Raw genomic sequence first — 20,869 nt, 5'->3', positions numbered from 1 at the left:
CACTTAGCTTAGAAATTCTATACCACGCTCACATATGAAGAAGTCGATAAAAACTAGTTTGAGCGCGTGGGTAAATGCATTTGAACATGGCCGCCGTTTTTGTTATAAGATTACTATATTATGTCTATATGTCATATCATCGTGATTCATGCTCTATAGTTCTTTTCTTTCATATTTTTATGAAACAAAATGATGTTCGTACAAAAAAGATACAAGCACTGTTCGAATTAATGTTTAAATGTAATATTTCGATCAATGGTTAAGTTTAATAAACGCAATTAGCACACACACAGTTTAAGGACTGCGTCCTGCGTAAGCTGAATCGTTTTATAAGCATAACTCAAGAATCATCATAGTCGTAGGTACACGTTATAAAGCTAAAGGTAAGAAATCACGTTTTCAGTTTTTGGACATTTACCTTTAATATCACATTAAAAATGTATAATGCATTATGATACAAGTTTCGTTTAGTTTAATCGCAGGATATGGGTAATACCGATTCAGACTTAAATTGAAAACTCGTTCTTAGTTGAATTTTGCCTTCATGAGTTAGGGAAAATATACGACAGCGTAATCGAGCTTTTTCCTTCCTGTATGCCCTAGAGGGTCACAGTATCGTCCTGTAAGGATTTATGAGTCCGGGCATGGATGGAATCGTCATCTGCAACTTTCACCTGAAATGAAGAGTGCAAGTTCAATTTCATTAATAAGTCAGGTTTTCACTCCGACCACATTTGATTGGAGCGACTAAAAAAGGCGAATAATACAGTGTTTCTTTTGATTGTATTTATGAAGCATGCATATGTTCGAAATTACAAAAAAAGTCAGTAGTGCGATTGTCTGATTGTTTAATTTTGTCCTTAAAAATGCGCTAGCCGACTTCTTAACGTAAAAAAAAACTTAAAAATAATATACAAAAGTAGTATAAATAAAAAAAAAATCATAGAATATATACTTGTTGCTCATTGACTTTAGCGTACATTTATTTCTTTAATTATGCCTTGCTGCATCTATGGCAAATTACAGACAAAATCGGTGACTTGTGTGCCTAATGTCCTTATGGTCCACTGAGTTTTTTTCTGATGTATGAATAGGATTCACATTGGCTTGATTGCCTTGTCCAATTTGATTTTTCCTTAAAAGTGCCACAGCACGGAACCCTTCCTATAGGCCGCCGCTTGTGCTTGTGATGAACCGGTTGCAGCACGGCTTCGTATGATTGCCGATCTGACGCAAGTCTCGTGCCTCAGATTGGTCCTGTCGACATATCAGTGGATGATTTCCACTGCGCGTGCATCCACGGCCGCGATCTGATTTTGATGCTATTTTGGTAGCAGTGTCTCGCCTTCTGTTGTTAACGGATTACCACAGTTGAAACGGTAGCGATCGCGCAACTTGTGACCTAGCTAGCCACCTTCACTGGTCAACCATTTGTATTCCCAAACAAAGTACCGTGTGTATTCTACAAGGGTACTGTACGATTTTGCAGGTGACATCTCGTAACTGCTGCAGTGCTCCAACATTATATTTCGAAAAGGTATTATTAGCATGTGCAATACAATGACGTTACAAGTACTATACGACGCAGCGGGCAGCAAGTGTCAAAAAAGCTCAGCTTAAAAACGAAAACTGAGCTTTGGATGGTTCGTGACGTTTTGATGATGAAGAACCCACGTCGCTGGAAGCAACTTTCTCACGTGCACATCAGATGCTCAGCTCAAGCCTCAACCTGATTCCTGCTACGTGTCCTTTTTTCTTCTACTTTAAAGGATTAAGCTTGAAGGTTGCTGGATATATATTGGATAGACATCGAACTCGTCCCACGTAGCCTACTACTAACTGTTTCGAGAATCTGCCGAACTTCATCTGAAGCCTCTTCCAGCTTACCGAGTTCGCCATCGACATGGATGCTTCATCAGCGTTTATGGTTATTGCTGTGCTTGTCAATGCAGAATGAACAGTCTCCAGCTACTGCTGTTGCTGTTATTACCGTACGCAACTAATGCTAGATTTCCCCAATCGAGCTAACTAGCTATTGGAGATAATTTGTTCTGCTAGGTATTTGTCACTTCACTGTTCAATTGACTGTCGGTGTGCTGGTTTTTAGCCGCCAACGTGTTTGCTTGAATTGTCCGCCACCAGGCGCGCTAGACTTCAACGAAAACGTCAGCGTAGCGCTCGATGTAAGATAGCGGCAACTGATGTGTTTCTGGATGTCTGATGTTGTAAGTTCAAACTGTTGACTTTTACCCTCTTCCGTTCTGCTTCTTTCCATCTCCTGACGCGCCGCTGTTCTTCAATAGAGTATGGGCCGCTCCTGTGGTTATAGTACGATGTGAGGCGACTTTTGGCTGCACATATGATCGATTGCATCAAACGCACAGCAGCTCGGCGGCCTTTCCCGCTACTTCGGTATAAAGCAACGACGGAGAGTGGAAACGCGGCGGTAGGAGCCAGAATGGGCTGTGGGAGGGTGCGGTGTAAGAGTGACGAGTTGAATCTGCGGGGCGGCCGCGGTCCTATTGGCTAGAACAATCTGTTTTTCATATTGTTATACACGCCATGGAATGACTCATTCTTGCTACCTCTATACGAGTTGAGTTACCCAAGGACTTTGCTAGAAACGAATCCAGTAATGAAATAGCGTTATTTAAGCGCATCTATTATTAAGCTCAGCGATGGCATTTCCAATACGGCTAAAAGGGATCAGTACTTTGTGCTCAAATGCTTTGAAAGAGAAAACGTTGAGCGTCGAGTTTAAATAGGCTTATAGTGACATCGAAAGCAGAGTCACCACTTGATGTCGGAACCATTGCCACGCCATTACAATATAGACTCAAGCATAGCCTTATACTGATTACGTTCGAAGCCTTCAATAGATATCAATCCTAACCTTCCCATATTCGCATTAGAATGGCAGGAATCAATTACCTATCACTAAGCGATATTGGGAAAAACCAGAACTGCATAACACTCAATATATTGTGATAGCACTAGAGTGATGTGCTCCGATAAGTGCGCAATGGTATAAAGTAAATCTTTCATAAACTTAGAACTCTGAGAGTTTTTTTTAGCAATATAAGAACAAAAAAGTTCCACCTGTCTATTCAGTATTCCAACTTTGGACGGATGTTCGTCATTACAACGTTATTGTGTCTTAAAGTTCTCCCAGTTCAGAGAAAACAGCGATTTATGGGTTTTCTCCGCGGACGTGGATCCTCTCGAAAGATGTAGTCAAACTGACCGACGTCATCCGGTTTACTTTTTCGAAGCACTAGGTAGGAAACGACGCGGACAAATGCTGTATCTTCAAAATGACACCTATGCAATTTCACAGATCAATTTTCTACAAAATCTAAAACCTGTTTTAGCGGAATATATAGATCTCGTTTAAACTGAAAAAAGCTGTATAATAATGCTTTTTCAATGAATAATAATGTTTAATAATAAATTTGATTGTTATGGGATACTCACGTATTTACCTTACTTGTGGTAAGAATTGTAGGTGTGGAGTAATGGATTCTACAGACTTGATCTAGTGGCAAAACCATTCACTACAGTTAAATTGACTACTTACTTTGACAAAACAGGTATTTCAGTTATTTGGATACTATGTTTTTTGTCGAACTAGGTACAAATATTTACTCGAGTGAACCCCCACCTCATTGGTGCATGTCCGATTTGTCAAAAATAGCTTAAAATATATAAACTGAGTCATTCTTTAAGTCTCCTCTGTAAATTGTCATTATTCTGTCTTTGTTATTTTCATGGAAACAACTCTTTCAAAAATCGGTTTACATCGCTTAAACAGTCGATGCTTAATCATGTAAGTGGGTGGATCCCCTATCAAAGAGCCAAGGCGGAGCCACATATTCAAGAAGCTCAAAGTACGTTTCCATATTTTTATGGATATTTAGCTAACCATTTTTCTCTAAATCTGCATCACTAATGTAGGTAAGTAAATAACCAAATCCTAGTGCAAGCTAATGACTATATGTGCATAAACGCATAGGTGTTGAATGAATGTCGAACCTAAGTATCGAACGCAAACACGTGAAGGAAATAGGTCCAGATCATAAGTCGGTCGACAGTATTAATATGTTAACCTCCGAGTGACGCTAACCAGGATATAGAGAACATATTTTGCTATAATCCTATAGAAACATTATTTTTAGTTAAATTGTGTGTGTGAAGGATCTCTGTACTAATAAGTAATGGTGTAGTCTGTCTTGCACAACCAAATCTCAGTGCAGTTCACCATTTTGACCATAGAAAGCAAGACGAATAAAGTTAATAATAATAACGGATTTATAATCAGAGTTCACATCTGCGAATTCCGATTGTGATTTGGTATGTTTCTTTCTAGCCTGTAATAACTACCGTGGCTGGTGTATCTTTCTGTTGATATATTTAGTTAACAATAACATATCTCAACAAATCGAACGAGACCTGTCTTACACAAATGCGTCTATTACGCAGGCGTGTTAACCACAAACGATGTGAAACAAACTACATCGATGAGAGTAAAAAGATGCGCGGTTTGGAGATGTTCACGCAAAATGATCGCCGGGAATTTATATATCAAGAATATGTAAACCTTATCATTTAGGACAAGTATCGGTTCAGTAAAGCTTCGCTTCAATACGAAGTCGTAGTTCTCGCAGAGTGTTCTTCTTATAAAGATAAAATAGACTGCAATGACACAAATTGGAAGTAAATCTTTGATAAGCCCTTTACGCTGTTAAGTATTCGTTTTGAATTGGGTATTAAAATATTGAAATAATATAGCCTGAATTTAGATTCTTAGCTTTTGGTTCTATTTTAAACCCTTGTTTACACGTTCCTGTACTAGCAATTTAAATATAAGTGTACCTTTCACTAAAATTATTGATTATTTTAGGAACCCCATTCAGTGCTTCACGGCCTTAAATATAAAACGAATCATTGGGGTTTTATTCAATAATCCCTTGTAAGCCATGACACAAATTCTGCCTAAAATATATCGATGGCAACTTTAAACAATTCGCAGGTATCCTAAAAATAACCCGACCATACAGTCTAATACAATACAAAAATCTTTCTTTAAAGCGCAGTGTTGTTCTTTTAGACAAGATAACCTCGTAAAGCAAACGTGATCATGCAACTATATGCGCGATATTCTCATCCATCATTCGGCTTCCATAGCCCATATTAATTAATTAATATTCAAACTAAAAACGGCCCTCAAAATATCACTTAAAAGAATTGGGAGTTTCGGTCTCATCTCAGTTACCTGAAGGCTATATATAATATTGACTGGTGTTGGCTATCGTCTCGATTAAATACCCTGTCTTCAAATCTTTTGCCCTACTCCACAACGATTTTGAATTTGTTCTGTGCATTTACGTTATTTAATATTCTTACTGCACAAGTAACAACCGCAATTCTAAAAGATGTAATCTATTTGTAGATGTTTTAAGAAGTAGTTATTTTATGTAAAGCGTTTCCTTGCTAGTTCAAACGAATTTAAAGAATAATTGCAGCCACGAGTTTAGCTTTCCAAAAAAAGTACGCTAGATACTAGATGGTTTAGATATTATACATAGAAGTGAAGAATTAGCAATAATTTTATATTGCTTATCGAAAATAATAGGCGTTATTCCTTAAAAAAAAATATGGCACAGATTGCACACGCAACGCGCATATCGTCGTATTTGTGACCACCAAACAATATAGCTTACTGGACGTATCAAAAACAATGGCTCAAAGAATTGTATTAGGGGTGAGCCATGCTATATTGAAACTAGGGTCTTAACAAACCAAAAAGAAACGAAATGAATGTTCCCTCCTTCCTGTTGTTAATTGTAGATCTAGTTACCAAGTCGGTGTAGCCACAATGGTGTGCTAAGGCTAACTGGCTTAGCCCTAAAGCGTTGTCTATAAGCTTATCTATTTATCAGGCACATACTTAAATCATGTCACAAAAATAGCTCAAAATGCCCGGTTAAAAAAATCTCCCGCCTTTGTGTCACGACAGTCTCAACCTAAGTGTTGGCCTACTCACAAAGCATAGTTATGTTTATTCACCTCGAATCACACGTTGTAGGTTACCCTGTTTCATATACAAAAAAAGGATGCTCTCGGACGATTTATCAGTTGTATTCATTTTCTTAAAAGCCTATATCATCACATGTGAACATATCTGGTAGTCTTTTAAAGCGCTGCTCGCATCGAGTCGGCTACTTCGATCCACTCGTCGAAAGAAAAACAAAGTACAATATCAAAGTCAACTGAGGTTTTTTTGTTGCCTTCATTATATAAATTAATTCACCGTTAATTTAAATGCACAGTCATAGTCGACTTAGAGCACGATTTCTCTCTGTAACAAATCCGCTTGATTTGGTGTATAGTTTGGTAAACTGGTAATCTATGGACAAGTATTAATTGTCCTCCTAGTACATCGAGAAGAGTGTTCGTTGGAAATAACAGGGGGTTTCAAAAATAGGCGAATCCAACTCAATAGCGTTAGTTCAACGCGGACTTGCATTTTTTCGTTTCATTAGTCAAAGTAATGAACCTCTTCCTCTAAAATTTTGCTTTGCTGAATACCCCATAGAGTCACCTCATCCTGGAACGATTTGTGCGCCCGAACATGGAGATAGTCATTATCAGCAATCTTCACCTGAAATCGGAAAAGCACATGCTCCACATTTACGGCCAGATATGAAGTCTTTTGTATCTGTTGCTGATAAACTTACCCTCGGCTACTTAAAATTCGTTAGCTGTTAATTTAATTCCGCGCACAGTTTCTAGAGCAGCGAAAATAGTAAATTCAACATTTTTCTTAGTTTCGCAAGGTAAGTCACATTCCTGTAGCACATGCGTCTGTATGAGCATACTAGCGATTCGTTTAACAGAAACTTCAACAACTAACGTGCACTGATTTACGGCTAGCAGCACAATAGCCAAGCCGCATGGGCAGAGTACCTTACACCAAAATCCAAGAAAAACATTCTGCGAGGTTTTCTTTGACACTTCTCTATACACAGGGTACAAAGTGAGGAATCTAAAGCCAAATATTTCTTGATATGAGTTGTTTGTAAAACGTTGTTTAGACAGAAACAGATAATCTAATGTACTTTTTCGTCTGTTGTAAGAGTATAACTTCTAAGAATGATATTCGTTCAATGTAAGCATTTTCCACTGTGATTACATTTTTAAGGTAACAACACACTGGTAATTTTCAAGCCATTATTTTGTTGACCTGCAAATGACTTTATCAAAAGGTTTTGATAGTAATCATGCATCGGACAATATTGGTAAGTATGAACTCGTCCAAGTGTCGATCATATACGCTATATACAGAATATTTCCGTGGAATCAAATTTTGGAAGCATAGCAGGCCAAACGCTCTAAAAATATAAAGGCTTTAAAATACTCAAAGTTCGGAAAGTGCAAAAAGTTTTTCTGAAAGACTAGCTGTTGTTGCTTGTTTCGACAATCTGCAATTAATATTTTTATCTCTATAAAAGCCATTTTTGATACTTCTATGTTTTCGATGTAGAAATAATATCGAAAACACAAAAGTATCAAAAATGTTTTTCTTTTTAATTAGATTTCTATTGAGCATCTTCCATTTTTTAGGAGGAAAGTCTTCCTTATATTTTCTAGAAGCCACCTAATTACTAGCAATAAGACAGACCGTTGGTTTCAAAAAAAGAAAAAAGAAACTTTTTTAATCGTGATGAAGCCCGGAAATATCGAATAATAATTTATCTTCGCCGAAATATCGCAAACGACGCAATGTTTTTACCATGATAAGTTTACTGTTTTACACAGAAGTGGTTTTCTTCCTCAGGCACCGAGAATAGCAGATGAATGTATGTATGCCGCTAAAATCAGCTTAATTCCTAAAGCCTATATGATAGCACTGTAAAGGAATGATTTTTTCGAACCATTTTATTGTCTCACAGTATTTTTTGGAATAGCTCATTAGATATGCGAACGTCCAGAGTTTCACCCAGATATCCAAAGTATTACGCGGTTTCCCGGTAGAAGTAAGGTAAGACGATAATGTTTTTCAGTGCTACCTTTGAAAAACCTACTTGTCGCGCGTGCATCACATTTGCACCTGTCCTTGTTTTCCTGACGGAAAACAATATCCGAAGATCGTACAATTGTCGACAAAAACCTATACAAACACCTTACAGATTGATTGTTGATTTCTCCCATATTAAAACCGGACAACATCGGCATACCGATGACTAACCTAGATCTGAGAACTGTGATGTACGGCAATAGGTCTTTGGAGGACTTAAATGCGCCTCGGTCAGTAGTTTTTCAATATTTAATGATAGAGTGTTCTACCTATGTAAAATACTGCAAATAGTATATATTAATGCGATATGCCACATGTTATAAAGTGATATCATCCTCATGAGTCATACATGCTCGTCAAACTTCCGAACAATACACTATTAGTCATAACAGAGGAAGTTGACCGAAATTCTGTGGCCCGATCTTTGTATGCTTACTGTTAGCATAACCACTCGCGAGAAATGATTTCTAATTGCATACAAGGGTTAAACGACGACCAATATGGGCTGAAAAAAGGTCTAGGAGAAACAATGCTCGTTAGTTTTTATATCCTCGTTGCTAATTTTTCATTGCGTAGTTAAGACTCACTTATAAAAACCATGTCATTGTGATTCTAAGAAGAATCCAAAATTAGTTTCATATGCATTTTATGTCTGAAACTATTAAACAACATAATTGAATAAAATATATAGTACCTTTATGAAAAAGTTAATCCCATTCACTAACTGGGTCTTATAATGGATCGGCTCAAAATATTCAAATTTTTTGCCAGCCTTCTCCTCACAGCCTTCACGAACCTGTCAGCAAACAAGTAATACACATAAAAAAGGTTAATGGTTGTTCAATAGAGAGATACGCCTAGCATGGTGGTATGTTGTTATTCTATATAGAATACTATTCGCAAAAAAAGGGACTTAGATCCAATGGCAATCAGCCCAGTGGCATAAAATCATCATCTCTACCTACAAAATTTTAAATTTCCCAGAATTTATCGCGGTTTATTGGGCTTATAGTGGTATATTCCTGCTTCGAATGTCATAACAGATATTAAAATATTGAGTGGGCATAAGTGTCGCATGAATCAATAATATTTAAATCTGAACACCAAGACGATATAGCAAGAACACATATGTAATTACTATAGATTATTCTATTTCAAGCGCTAATAATTTTTATTATAAATATTTTCAGCGCTAATAATTGAACGTTTACATTCGGAGGTGCAAGTGCTTAAACCCATCGGCAACTTCGCTGTTGCAATGTTGCACAATTTGGACAGCTCCATAGTGCTACTGCAAACGTAATAAAACTCAACGCCCTTAAAACAATCCCGTCTGTCTCATCCAGTAACAGTGATTATTGCATGTGACTCAGTTCCGGTCCAAAGCATATCTATAGTCTAATGTACAATAATTTCACATACTGTCTTGCCGAGATAACATTTACCCAAATTCGCTACAACTATATATCGCCCAGAGAGCTCGAATACGTATGGCAGTTTTACACATATGCTAGAACAACTACGCATTAAAGGGTGAAGCAGCACGGAGTTGTCAAATCAGTTATCAACACAGTTCACAGCCATACAATTTGTATTCACAAAACAGAAGGCTTGCTACGTCGCGTCATCTGGTACGCTTTTCAGTGTACAATAGTGCGCCTAAACTACGACGTTTAAGACACAAAAAACACTTCGTTGAAATCAAATTCCTCACTCTTTGATTGAATTTATTGTGACGTAACTTTGACAAGACATAACCGAATTCAGGAGAATGAATTCCTGTATACCACCTATGAAGCCTATATAAATAGATTCATCAATGTTCAATCAAAACTGCCAAAGTTTATCGTACGAATGCCTTGTAGCATAAACAGAGCATTATCGATACCATCGTTGCAGATGTAATAAAAACTAAGAAACACACTTTTACCAATTGAAATTTGTAAGCATATTTTGAAGTCAGAAGGAAGCTCTAGTTCTGTGTATTTTTGTGATACGCACTCTTCCAAGTACATCTCGACACTCGTCATCTACAGGCTTCACTGATCCAGTAGACCCACACATCGGCATTGTTTTAAGATTCCGCGTTGGGCAAGCAAACGTCAAAAAGAAGCAATCGACTGCCAACCATAGACGTACAGACTTCAGCGTATTCTGATAGTGCGAACAATATGAGCGATTGCGTTGTAGCCAACTCCACAGAACCTCTTCTTATTCAGATGCTCATAAACGGAACGTTTCCCTTTCCGAGTGTGGAAAGGGCTTAAAGCCGTACAACGTCATACATCAAACTTGCTCCATACAGCCAGCAATCTTATTCACGCCTGTCTACCACGTTACCTATTTATCTGGCCGGGCAAACTAAGTCGAGCCATGGTGATTTTCCGAACTAGTATGGAATTTTTCGTAAGTATTTTATAGACAGAAGAGGAATATATTGAATTTGGGATTCATATCAAAGCCACAGGCCATGCATGACATGACATGATGGGTGTCTGAAAAAAAGAATGCCCTCAAGCCATGGGCCTACTCGCAACAGTAAACGGATTGAGATGTATTTTGGAATGGGCCTTGTTTAGTTTGCCAAGTGAACCGGATTATAAATTAGATGATCGAGAGCAGTTATGTTTGGTTTCAAGTAGTCAGCGTGATAAGGATTGCATAAACATAATAGATGTGCAATTATATATATATATATATATATATATATATATATATATATATTTTTTTTTTTTTTCTTTTTTTTGTTTTTTTTTTGTTTCGAGATTTACCTCCAATAAGCCACCAGATGACTGACTTCACGACGAAACAAACAGTGTGTCTTGCGCAGGCTCGATATTAGACCACAACCTGTCCCTAAGATTAGAAGGCAAATACGCTACAGCTATCACGAGGATTCACATGCCTAATACTAAGAAAGATTTCTATAGCAATATGTAATGTTTATAGCGATATTAGGAATTTAGAACTCGATGTTGCTATTGCGGTCTGTCAGGGGCCTAGCATTTATTCGAAAACAGCGGGCGACTCTAGCGCCCTCTAGCAGGTGTTTACTCTCTGCGCTGGTGTGTGATCGCAGGTCATTTTTGGAAATTTTCATCAATTTTTCTGGCTTTCGATGGCCGTACCTATCAGAACCAGCAGCTCCTGACTACCAGGATAGTTTAAGTAAGTTTAGAAAACGGATATGGTGCCCATTTGTCGAAAATAAAGAGTGGGACTGAAATCTTCTGTCTATTTTGCGGTAGCCCACGGCAGCAAGTATGGCCTGTGAATTTGTGTGCGAAGACTTGTTTTCTATGACATATTTCTATTTTTCTATTTTGCTTCACGAATGCGAAGTTGACATGGGCTTGACTAGCATAAACGTTTCCAATAAATTTAAATAGCCAAATTGTAAGAAGTGGTCGTAAATAGACCAACGACGAAGAGAGCTATGCATCGCCTGCTCTTTCCATAGCGTTGAGCTTTGGTAGAGACGTTATACGTAGATATCAAAGACGATATTACAGTTAGGATAGGGTGGGTGGTTTAAACTAATTTTAGATAAACAAATATAAAAAAAAGCACCATTTTATAATTTACACAAACACTTACAACTTGATTGCCGCCTATATTTACTGTAATTTGGATGAAAATTCATTGCTTTTATTTAGTACATCGAGAAGTGTGTGGAACATTTAAAAATAATACAAAAAATTAACTACTCTTTATACTTGTTTAATGCTAGATTACCATGCATAAAACATTTGCGGCGCCTGAATGATATATTCTGCTTTCTCCTTGATAAATGATTATGTGCTGGTTGCAAGAAAAATTTTATTGCTCCTTGTGTATAACGGCTATTACATTTTGTTTTATATTACCCTGACCTCAATGTGGGCGTGTATTTTGTCAGAAAACGAACATAGTTAATAAGATCAAATTTTCTAAATAAACATCTTAAGAAGCCTCAAACATACAGTTAAACGCTTGTGTCTACCTTGACGTAGGAGGCATCGTTTAGTTAAAAAGTCAAATACCTTTATTTATTGTAAGTTACATATATAATATACATAAAACCGATTACATTCAGCGTGATCCTTTTTCATAAATCTTTTTTCCAAATATTTAATAATGCAAAGTCTGCGTTTCTACGCAGCAGAAACCATAGCTACAATAAAGACATTTATGACGTACAATACAGTTCTCCCTGACATCGACTTAATATAACCTTAAACCAAGTGGATCATCATCGAAGTCAATCCATATTTCATAAAAAATGAATAGTAATGTATAAAACTAATGATGCAGTAAAATATTTAATTTATATAACCAGTGGGGATAGTTACACGTATAATGTACCATCGACTCTTGATATAGCAGATACATTCAAGAAATAGCTCCAGTTTAATGCTGAAATGCTAAGCAAAGTTATTCAGAGTTATCACTAGAAGTCTGAAGATACGGTTGACAGCAGTAAAAGTGCCGGGCTCGTAAATATCTTGGTTTGATAGTAATGCACAAGCGCCTTTTCCATAAGAAGATTCAATGCTTCAGCGCGTTCATTAGTAGGAGATGGATTACTCACGTAACTCTGCTGATCATATATACCAAATGTCTTATTATAGATGCCTTCACTAACTACGAGTTAAATAAACGAACGTTGTTCTTGCAGCACTCTAAAGAGTTCGTTATCACAATTTCAACCGCATGTTTTTTTTGCTAGATAGCCAGAGTGGAGTTTGGAGTAACGTGTCTGAAATGGCCTTGTTCTACCCAACGACCAATACGCACGGAACCTTCGGTGCTTCAACGGAATCACCGCGATGGTGTGATGCCTTCGGTCCTTTTGAACTCCCGTGCGGGCCGGATTCGCGGACAGGAGTGGGCCCTTTCCTCATGAAAGTCAAACGGCGAAACAAGATCAAGAATAACACCGTCATGCTCATTTGCGAATTTGAACGGCGTGAAGGAGGATGTCCAGCTTACGCCTATGTGACACAGAAAGGCCAGCTCTTAGGCAGGTCAGATCTAACAAGCTTTTTATCACCCTAATAAATCTTGGCAATGCTTGAAAATAGTCCATACAGTCAAATAGAAGTTAGCAAATGTTTTCCTCTATTCGCTGCAAATACCGATAAGAACTCGGTTAATTTTTAGTCCTCTCTTTTCAAGCTGGGTTTGGCAATCATCGTGTCTACTAATACCAGATAAGAACGTAACTTGGGTAATTTAATTCTTCATACCCGTTCAACTGTCAGTATCGTCGCCTCGTAGCTCGACCTCTTTTGTTGTGCCCCATTAAATGTTTTCATATGAAGGCAAACATTTCGCAACGTAAGTTTGCTCTTCGCAGGTTTCGGCAGGGGACTGAAGTGGACTCAGTTATGCTGTTGGCTTTCTCTTGGATAACTCCTATAGTAATACTTCATGGTTCATCCGAGGTAATTCAACATCAAGAAGTTAGCCACGAGTCAGGCTTCCTTTATTAAATGCTTTATTTTCCAGACGTGGTTTACACAATCATTCGCCTCTACGCGACTACCCGCAATGCGCTCCAGGCAGCCTCAGTGGATTGGCGTCAATTCCAGCCCCACCCACGTTTGCCGAGGCGTCGGCGCTTCTCCGTGATCCGCGGCGCCGCAAACAGTGGTTTCGGCAACAACCTGCCGCTCCGGCACCTTCCACGAGTATACCAATTCCAGATCCTGAGACGGGTGCAATGATTGAGTGGGTACTAGTTATTTAAGCACTTTTTTGTTTACAACTGAAAGTAAATTATATTGAATGCATATACTAAAAATAATTACCTAAAGAAACCAGAAACGCTACCGGGTATTATCATTGAGAATTCAAACTTAGCCTATAATTAAGGTGTCATTCACGTTCATATAATTTACGTTAGCCCAGTTATATTTATTGCCTATTCATAGGACTGAAATTACGGCAGCAAACGTGCTCGAAATAAGTCGATACGCGGAAAAGAGAGAAACCATCAATGGCGAAATTCGTAAGTGTTATATTTGTTGGAATTCCTTGTTTGTCTACTTTTGCCATATTCTTATAAGGCGTAGGGTTTTGCTGATTTGAGCAGTGTTCTTCTAATTATTTTGGCGTTTTCCAAATGTTCTTAGTCACACTAACCGAAATTTCCGACGTTCCCGAGAAAATGCAGGTTTGGCATGTCCGGTACCAGGATGTACGCACGTCTCGAAGAAAGGCGGTATATACAAACATCTCCGAATGCTGCATATGAACCTTCCGGATCGAGGTTCCGGCGATCTTTCATTCTGTGATGAAAAGCTTTGCCCTCTATGTAAACAGGATAAGGTTACTCATGAGGATCTCATTCGTCATATCGTACACGATCATGATACCCGCCTCGAATGCACCGAGTGTGTTGCACTTATGCGTTATTAATTATAAATAGCATGCGCTTTATTACAAGTGCTTATAGGGCTATGCGTTTTGCTTCAAATACGGCCAGGTCATTCGTCCATCTCTCAAGGACTCTTCGTTGCCTTTTAACGCTCTAGCTGAAACGCAAAGGGAATATTTCAGATTCACTATTTAGCTCCTTTATATAATCATTTTTCTCTAGCGCCGTTAACCAGTAGTTAGTGACAAAAATGCACTTCAGCTTCGGATACACTACTTTTAATAAAAGCTATTGGTTTCATACGATCCGTTGCATCCTCAAATTTGAATGTGTAGATATGTAATATTCGTATGAGGTTCCCCATTTAATCAAATATGCAATGGCATTTATCGGTCATCTATGACAATGGCTTTTGCAGGCATGAGTTCGAATCGGAAGATGATTTTAAGAAGTGGAAAGAACGCACGGAACAGGAAGAAATGTCATCATTTGCGTTACGCAGCGGAAAAAATCGAGCTCCTCTGGGCACTTATATTTGTTGCCGTGCTGGTCGTAAGCATCGAAGATCGCCACTGAGCCGCTTGCTGGGATTTGAGTGTCCTGCTTCAATGGTGGTTGAGCGTCGAAATAATCGCCTCTATGTGTGGTTCTGGCGAACGCATATCGGCCACCGGCCGGCCGTTGTGGATGTCACGTACGTGTGGTTGTTTGGGCAATGTTTACTAATAATAATGCACGTAAGCTAAGGAGAAATTTTACAATGGTTAAGATGAGGTTTAATGAATTTTTAAGGTTTACGGAACTTCGAAAGGTCTTTCTCGCTACATAGAGAGAGGACTTGAAGGTCGCTTACAAGGGCATGCTTGTGAAGTACGCTATCTACTTGTGCGTAACGCTAAGTTTATTGCAATATAGAGTAATGGATCGATACTCGTATGTCCAACAAAATGAAAGAAAAAGGGCTAATTTGGATTGCAGCTGCTTAGATATACCGCAGCTTAACAATTACCGTTCTCATTTGCTACTGCAGTTTAAGTTCCAAGGACCGCGTATGGGTGAAGGAGTGCATCTTGAACAAAATGAACAACCGAGACATTATACTGCAGGGCATGAGCGGTTACCTAGGTGGCAATCCAAGAAGAGTCCACCTTTTGGATAGTCAAGATATCGAAAACATTGTAAGGCATTTCGACCTTAAAGAACTACGAGGCGATATCAAAAGCGTGAGTGTCGCCTTATGTTTTAAAAATATTGGATTCAGCTGTACCGCTTTTATTACGCTAAATCAAATACCTAATAGTTAATATATACTTAAATGTAATTTAGGTAACTGTAATGTTTGTTGCGTTGCAGAAACACTTCAAAAATGAAGACTTGCGGAAAGTGAGATTGGCCCGTTACATTAAGCGAACCATGGGCAATGACAAGCCAATGGAGGCCGCTCTGAACAGAGCTTACCACAACGAATCACAGGTGGATATTGACATATTTACACTACCTATTATATCTCATAAAAAACGACCAGGTCAAATTGACGGGTGTGAATTTTGTAGTACTAACTAGTTTGTACTTTAGTGTAATTTTATTCCAGAATTGAGCTTTATAGATTCTATAGGTTTTAACAAACTTGCATAACGATTGGGCTGATTTTACTGACCTCTTTTTGCTGTAATCTAAGCTCGGTGTATCTTAGCTTTGATATTGTTCGTCTATTATAAGCAAATTAATTACACATTCGTTGCAAATCAAAATCAGCCTGCATTGGATTTGTCAAGATGTAATCAGTAACAAAATCGATCAAAGATGATTCTTAGGTAGAACGCCAGGAGCGGAACTATTTAGCAGAAAATTCAATTTAAATCAATTATTCAGGTTACTGTGGCTGATTCACTGTTGTTTCAGCCCAAACGTTCAATGGTCCAAGATCATCTGACGGGATTTCACACGGTAACCGGTGAAGATGAGAGCGATCGCGGAATCGTTTTTCCCCGCCGCTCTGGACACCGCGAGTGTGATCATATTTGTGATTTTTGCAACGTCTGTGTGCACAGGTTAGTAAGATATAAAGCATTCCTTTATGTGCTTACGCATTGATGCGAGGTTTGAAAGCACAGTAATATAAATATTTCCTTTTGAGCGAGCTGTTCTATATACGAAGCTCCTGTTTTATGTCGCTAACATTGTATGACTCCTGCAGGTACGGGTGCACGTGCTCAGCATTCATGTGTGATGGATTAATGTGCGACCATATCCATACAGTGGCTATGTTGGCTGGCGTACCCGGAGATGAATGGTTGGATCCAATGTTATGTAGGGAGACATTCGGTCTAGACGAGGCTTTAATAAGACTAGCTAGGATGAATTATAAAGAACGACTCGAAAAAATGGTGCCGCTTCTTGATGAATTCGTTGCGCTCGTTAGGGTACGTACCGAGCCTTTCTGGACGTGATCGATTAACGGCACCTTTTTGCGCAGTTGTTTTTACTTATACTTACAGTACACATTTTTATTCGATAGTTTGGTGACTAGTACAAGCATTTTGGAGACAATACAATTAAGTGCAGCCACCAAACTGATTTACAGATCATTATTAGGCAAATTATATGGTGAATTCTCTCGTTTTTTATTCATTTTAATTTATAGTTTCTACACTTCTACACTTCTATTAATTCTTTTTGCATGAATCAAACTAAAAGTAAACCTACCTACCTATTCTCATTTAATAATATGTTTTAAACAGGGGGACCAGCATCAGATGGATTTGGACAAGCTTCAAGAACTTTTGGATTCCGGCATTGCGATGGTAAAAGCATGCCCTAAGCCACCTCTAACATTGGACGACGAAGCGCCTGCAGATGCCCTCGCCACATATAAAGAGCCTGATTTGTTCGATTTCGCGGACGACGAATTAACGCTGCCGGCACCAAAATCGACTAGTTTAACTTTGAAGGTTCGTCCTAGCGGGACCCGTACAGCTCTTATTGCACCTTTGGCAGGACCATCAACAGCGTCAAGTATAAAACCCGATACGAAATTGGCTCGCGTAGCTGGAGTAGCCTTGTCCACAACTTCTGTTCAGGGAGTCACTCGACCATTGGCTAATATTCCACGCGCGGTTGGTCCCACCAAAGCTGGTGCGGGTGCCGGCTGTGAGCTTGTACGGCCAACATACTCGCGACGCGCCAACAGGCTTGGCTCTGCCGTACGAATGACAAGAATATCCGGTTCTGTTGCTAACACTAATGACAACTCAAAGCCGACTATGGCGGCGTCAAAAATCATCTGTTCACCTGTCGCAGCAACAACTCGACCCGTTGGAGTCCGTATGATACGACTGCCTTCTCCGCGAGCACCGGCTGTGACATCCTTATCGACAAGAACAGCTCCAACATTAGCAACTTCACGCCTGTCATCTATCGCAACAACTGGTACCGGAGGACCAATAATAGTGCCTACTCGTTTAGTAGTTCCCTTACCCCAGCTTCTTGCTGCTGGTCTAAGGCCGGGGTCGGTAGCCATTGTTCGAAAAGGCCTGCCATCACCAGGGGCTGTCCTGGTAAGGGGTCCGTCAGCACCAATCTTGATAAAGGCCACACGGCTACCCCTTAGTGAAACGCCTTCTACAGCGATTGTGCCGGCCATAAATAAGGCCGAGCCTGCTACTAGAACAAATGAGCAATTAACAGAGAACTTGACGGTCACAACAAGAACTGAGTCAACTTTAAGAACACTTGCAGATCGAGTCAATGAAGAGGAATTAGATAAAGATCATGCGTTTGTGAAATCTGAAGAAAAAGATGGCCTTAAAAATAACACCCTTCAGGAAATTTCGTCTACATCCAGTTTCAACCATTCCGATGCAATATCTATTGGAAGGTCTGTACATACGCCAAGCGCGACACAGTTCGAGTATGCTGCCATTAAACGAGAGGGTAGTCCTATCCATATGGGGTTACCAGATAAGAAAGCCAGACTCGAAATGTCGAAAATTGTCAATCTGAATTTTGGCGATGGCCAAACATCGAGTATGTCTTGGGATGATATAGGTGAGAATTGTTCAACTGTCGGAAATTTTTTAGGTACTACAGATCAGTCAACAACGGATTCAGTAATCAGTTCAAGCCAAACTGTGTCTGCTAGAGAGGATTCGAGGGTCAATCACTGCCCCGACCACCAATCACAGCAATCGCTGCTATCGCAAGAGTCTGAATCACCATCTGAACAAATACCTCATATGAAACTTAATACTGCCAAAGTTACAAACACATGCGACTCTTCAGTTAGACATGCTGAACTCCCAGAAGTATTCTATCAAGATCCTTCTCCGAATAGTTGTAATAACAGTAGAAATTCGTTTACAAGTACTTCAGGTCAAAACGTCTCCACAAAGTTAGTTAGCAACGGAATACAGCCGTGGTCTGAAGCTCTTAGTTCAGCATCTGTTGGCGTTTGGAATAACCGAGAACAACCAGTTAGTCAGAATGTCTTAAATGTGCAGGGCCCGTGGCCCGAAGACTCATGCTAATACACTTTAAGTCAAAATTACTATTGGGACGGAAACAGCATCAATATCATGCAGTCGGCAGATAACCTTCGCTCAAATATGGAAGGGCTAGGGATGTCTGAAACAAGAGTACAGTCAATCGAATTGTTCGATTCACAACATTGAATGATCAGTCTAAGTACAATTGTAGCAAAATCTCTCCCTTATGAACGCTTTTAAAAGTACTAGACGAACTGAACCTGCTCATTCGTTCCTCGACGATTAAGGGCTGAACCCGCGAGCACAGATATAAACAAATGATTAATATGATCTTGGAGTTTTAACAAATTGTATGCGGAAGATACAGCGACTTTGAATCTGTGGCTATGGTCCACGTCACCCGCCTTTCTGCCGTCACCCGCGGTAGCTGTGCCATTCCTACCATATGATTTAAAACTATAAAATATTTTAAAACTGATTACGAAAAGCACAGGTATTCAAAAAAGGAATTTAGTAGGAATGGCACCACTTGGCCATTAAATGAAAGTTTTCCAACGTCGCTTCTTAATGGATCATGTGTACTGTACTTGTTTCAATGCTAGCTCGACTTATCTTCTCACACAGCTGTTTACAAGTGACCTGACGGCGAATGCGAATCCGTGTGTTATATATTTTTAAACTGTAAAAGATACACCGGTATGTGCCTTAAAAACGTTGATCCTTAGCAAAATAATGAGGGCGCTTTGATGGATACCCATTCTTATGTTGCTAATTGAGTCCTCTCAATGCACAGAAGATCAGTTTTTTCGCTCCCGAAAACTACCATTTATTTTACAATGTATATGTAAGCCTCTTTGTTACGCTTCTCTAGTCTACTGAGTGTAAAACTCACAGTTTGGAATGTTTTCGAAGTATATTAATAGGTTATAAACACTAGAGGTGCTATTTTTGAAATGGCACAACATCAAGTCCACACACACAAACACAGACACACAAGCCTCGTTTCGAAAAATACGCCGTTACGATACAGATATCTACGCACATGATTCACATCTAAATATGAAGCTATACATAACATTAACCAGAACTGCCAGTGTAAATATGGAAACCTTTTTTGAAAAAAATGTGACCGTGGCTATTACTTATTAAAACGGACTTACAGTTGTCTGGGGCAATAAGATAACTTGTTATTACTCTACTTAGAACTCTAATGTATCAAAATATGCAATAGTTATACCTATATCCAATAAAATATACAACGGTTATCACTAAGTTGTTAGAGCTGCATAAATGGAAACGAATTTGGCAAACGTGTGGTGACCAACAAAAGAAGGTATATATTACTTTATATGATAAAAACAGTGATAGGTATCCCAGGTGAAGATTGATATGTATTTTTTAGTTCAAGGAGTGGAATATTCATATGCGAGTGCCTATTCTCAGCTCATTCTTTGTGGTATGATGAGCTTCTGATAAATAACAATAATATTGATAAAAAAAACTTCAATTGTATGTGTCCTAGTCAACAGTAATTACATGCTAATCTTGTGTTATTAAAACGAAACATGTTAAGTTTAGTTAGTAAGCGCCAACAAAAATTCACTTCTGCGACTTTAGCTTGATAAACAGGTTCGTTGCCCTCACCAACACCAAATTTTGTCGCAGGCACTTCCGGAAAAAGGTACCCTTTCCCATGTAGGTACATCCTACAAATAATTGCCTGTAAGCAATATTATTATTCTGCCAATAATGTAGAGAATAATTGCCTGTAAGCAATATTATTATTCTGCCAATAATGTAGAGAAATATTACGGAGTCCTTCCATTATGCAGTAAATCCGGTTTTACACGTGAAGAAAGCAGCTTTTCCGAACAGACACTAGCGCTAACACCTGACGCTATTACTGAATACAAGATAGATTTTACACTACTATAAAAAGTAAGCGGC

General features: G+C 38.9%; 2 protein-coding genes and 1 long non-coding RNA gene across 8 annotated transcripts; 2 read left to right on the top strand and 1 right to left on the bottom strand.

Moving 5' to 3' along the window:
• Positions 1 to 396: 396 nt before the first annotated feature.
• On the bottom strand, positions 397 to 10,289 carry LOC111243784 (cystatin-B-like). Of its 2 annotated transcripts, none has more exons than XM_086980692.1 (3): positions 10,079 to 10,289; positions 8,772 to 8,873; positions 397 to 674 (listed from the first exon to the last, which is right to left on the bottom strand). In XM_086980692.1, exons 1-3 carry the CDS (start codon positions 10,145 to 10,147, stop codon positions 600 to 602), a joined length of 246 nt encoding a protein of 81 aa, XP_086836818.1. In that variant the 5' UTR covers positions 10,148 to 10,289; the 3' UTR covers positions 397 to 599. The 2 variants fall into 2 exon arrangements, with proteins under 2 accessions (XP_086836818.1, XP_022645599.1); XM_022789864.2 differs by lacking the exon at positions 397 to 674 and adding an exon at positions 6,260 to 6,661 and having other exon boundaries at positions 10,079 to 10,282.
• On the top strand, positions 1,269 to 4,707 carry LOC147757989 (uncharacterized). Of its 2 annotated transcripts, none has more exons than XR_015321640.1 (3): positions 1,269 to 3,590; positions 3,812 to 3,887; positions 4,367 to 4,707. It is a non-coding gene; the product is annotated as an uncharacterized LOC147757989 (long non-coding RNA). The 2 variants fall into 2 exon arrangements; XR_015321639.1 differs by having other exon boundaries at positions 3,812 to 3,954.
• A 94-nt stretch (positions 10,290 to 10,383) lies between the features above and the next one.
• LOC111243777 (uncharacterized) lies at positions 10,384 to 20,105 on the top strand. Of its 4 annotated transcripts, none has more exons than XM_022789848.2 (11): positions 10,384 to 10,483; positions 12,786 to 13,083; positions 13,568 to 13,789; positions 13,993 to 14,069; positions 14,235 to 14,454; positions 14,857 to 15,132; positions 15,469 to 15,661; positions 15,792 to 15,911; positions 16,341 to 16,489; positions 16,636 to 16,861; positions 17,180 to 20,105. In XM_022789848.2, the coding sequence occupies exons 2-11, from the start codon at positions 12,821 to 12,823 to the stop codon at positions 18,962 to 18,964; spliced, it is 3,531 nt and encodes a 1,176-aa protein (XP_022645583.1). In that variant the 5' UTR covers positions 10,384 to 10,483; positions 12,786 to 12,820; the 3' UTR covers positions 18,965 to 20,105. The 4 variants fall into 4 exon arrangements, with proteins under 4 accessions (XP_022645583.1, XP_086836787.1, XP_022645586.1 ...); XM_086980661.1 differs by lacking the exon at positions 10,384 to 10,483 and adding an exon at positions 10,880 to 11,245; XM_022789851.2 differs by lacking the exon at positions 10,384 to 10,483 and adding an exon at positions 11,126 to 11,245 and having other exon boundaries at positions 12,790 to 13,083.
• Positions 20,106 to 20,869: the final 764 nt, after the last annotated feature.

This window comes from Varroa destructor, unplaced genomic scaffold (assembly GCF_002443255.2).
Source record: "Varroa destructor unplaced genomic scaffold, Vdes_3.0 BEIS01000002.1, whole genome shotgun sequence".
Lineage (NCBI taxonomy): Eukaryota > Metazoa > Arthropoda > Arachnida > Mesostigmata > Varroidae > Varroa > Varroa destructor.
The sequence above is the reverse complement of the archived record's forward strand: the minus strand, read 5'-3'. Positions and strand labels throughout refer to the sequence as shown.

Bases quoted from the DNA above. Each gene is read 5' to 3' on its own strand.
- LOC111243777 (XM_086980661.1), top strand. From the start codon at position 11,050: ATGTTGCTATTGCGGTCTGTCAGGGGCCTAGCATTTATTCGAAAACAG. The intron at 14,070-14,234 runs GTAAGTGTTATA...GAGAAAATGCAG, and splicing joins AACCATCAATGGCGAAATTC to GTTTGGCATGTCCGGTACCA. The intron at 14,455-14,856 runs GTGTGTTGCACT...TGGCTTTTGCAG, and splicing joins ACCCGCCTCGAATGCACCGA to GCATGAGTTCGAATCGGAAG.
- LOC111243784 (XM_022789864.2), bottom strand. From the start codon at position 10,147: ATGCCGATGTGTGGGTCTACTGGATCAGTGAAGCCTGTAGATGACGAG. The intron at 8,874-10,078 runs GTGCGTATCACA...GTTTGCTGACAG, and splicing joins GTCGAGATGTACTTGGAAGA to GTTCGTGAAGGCTGTGAGGA. The intron at 6,662-8,771 runs GTACTATATATT...TTCCGATTTCAG, and splicing joins GGATTAACTTTTTCATAAAG to GTGAAGATTGCTGATAATGA.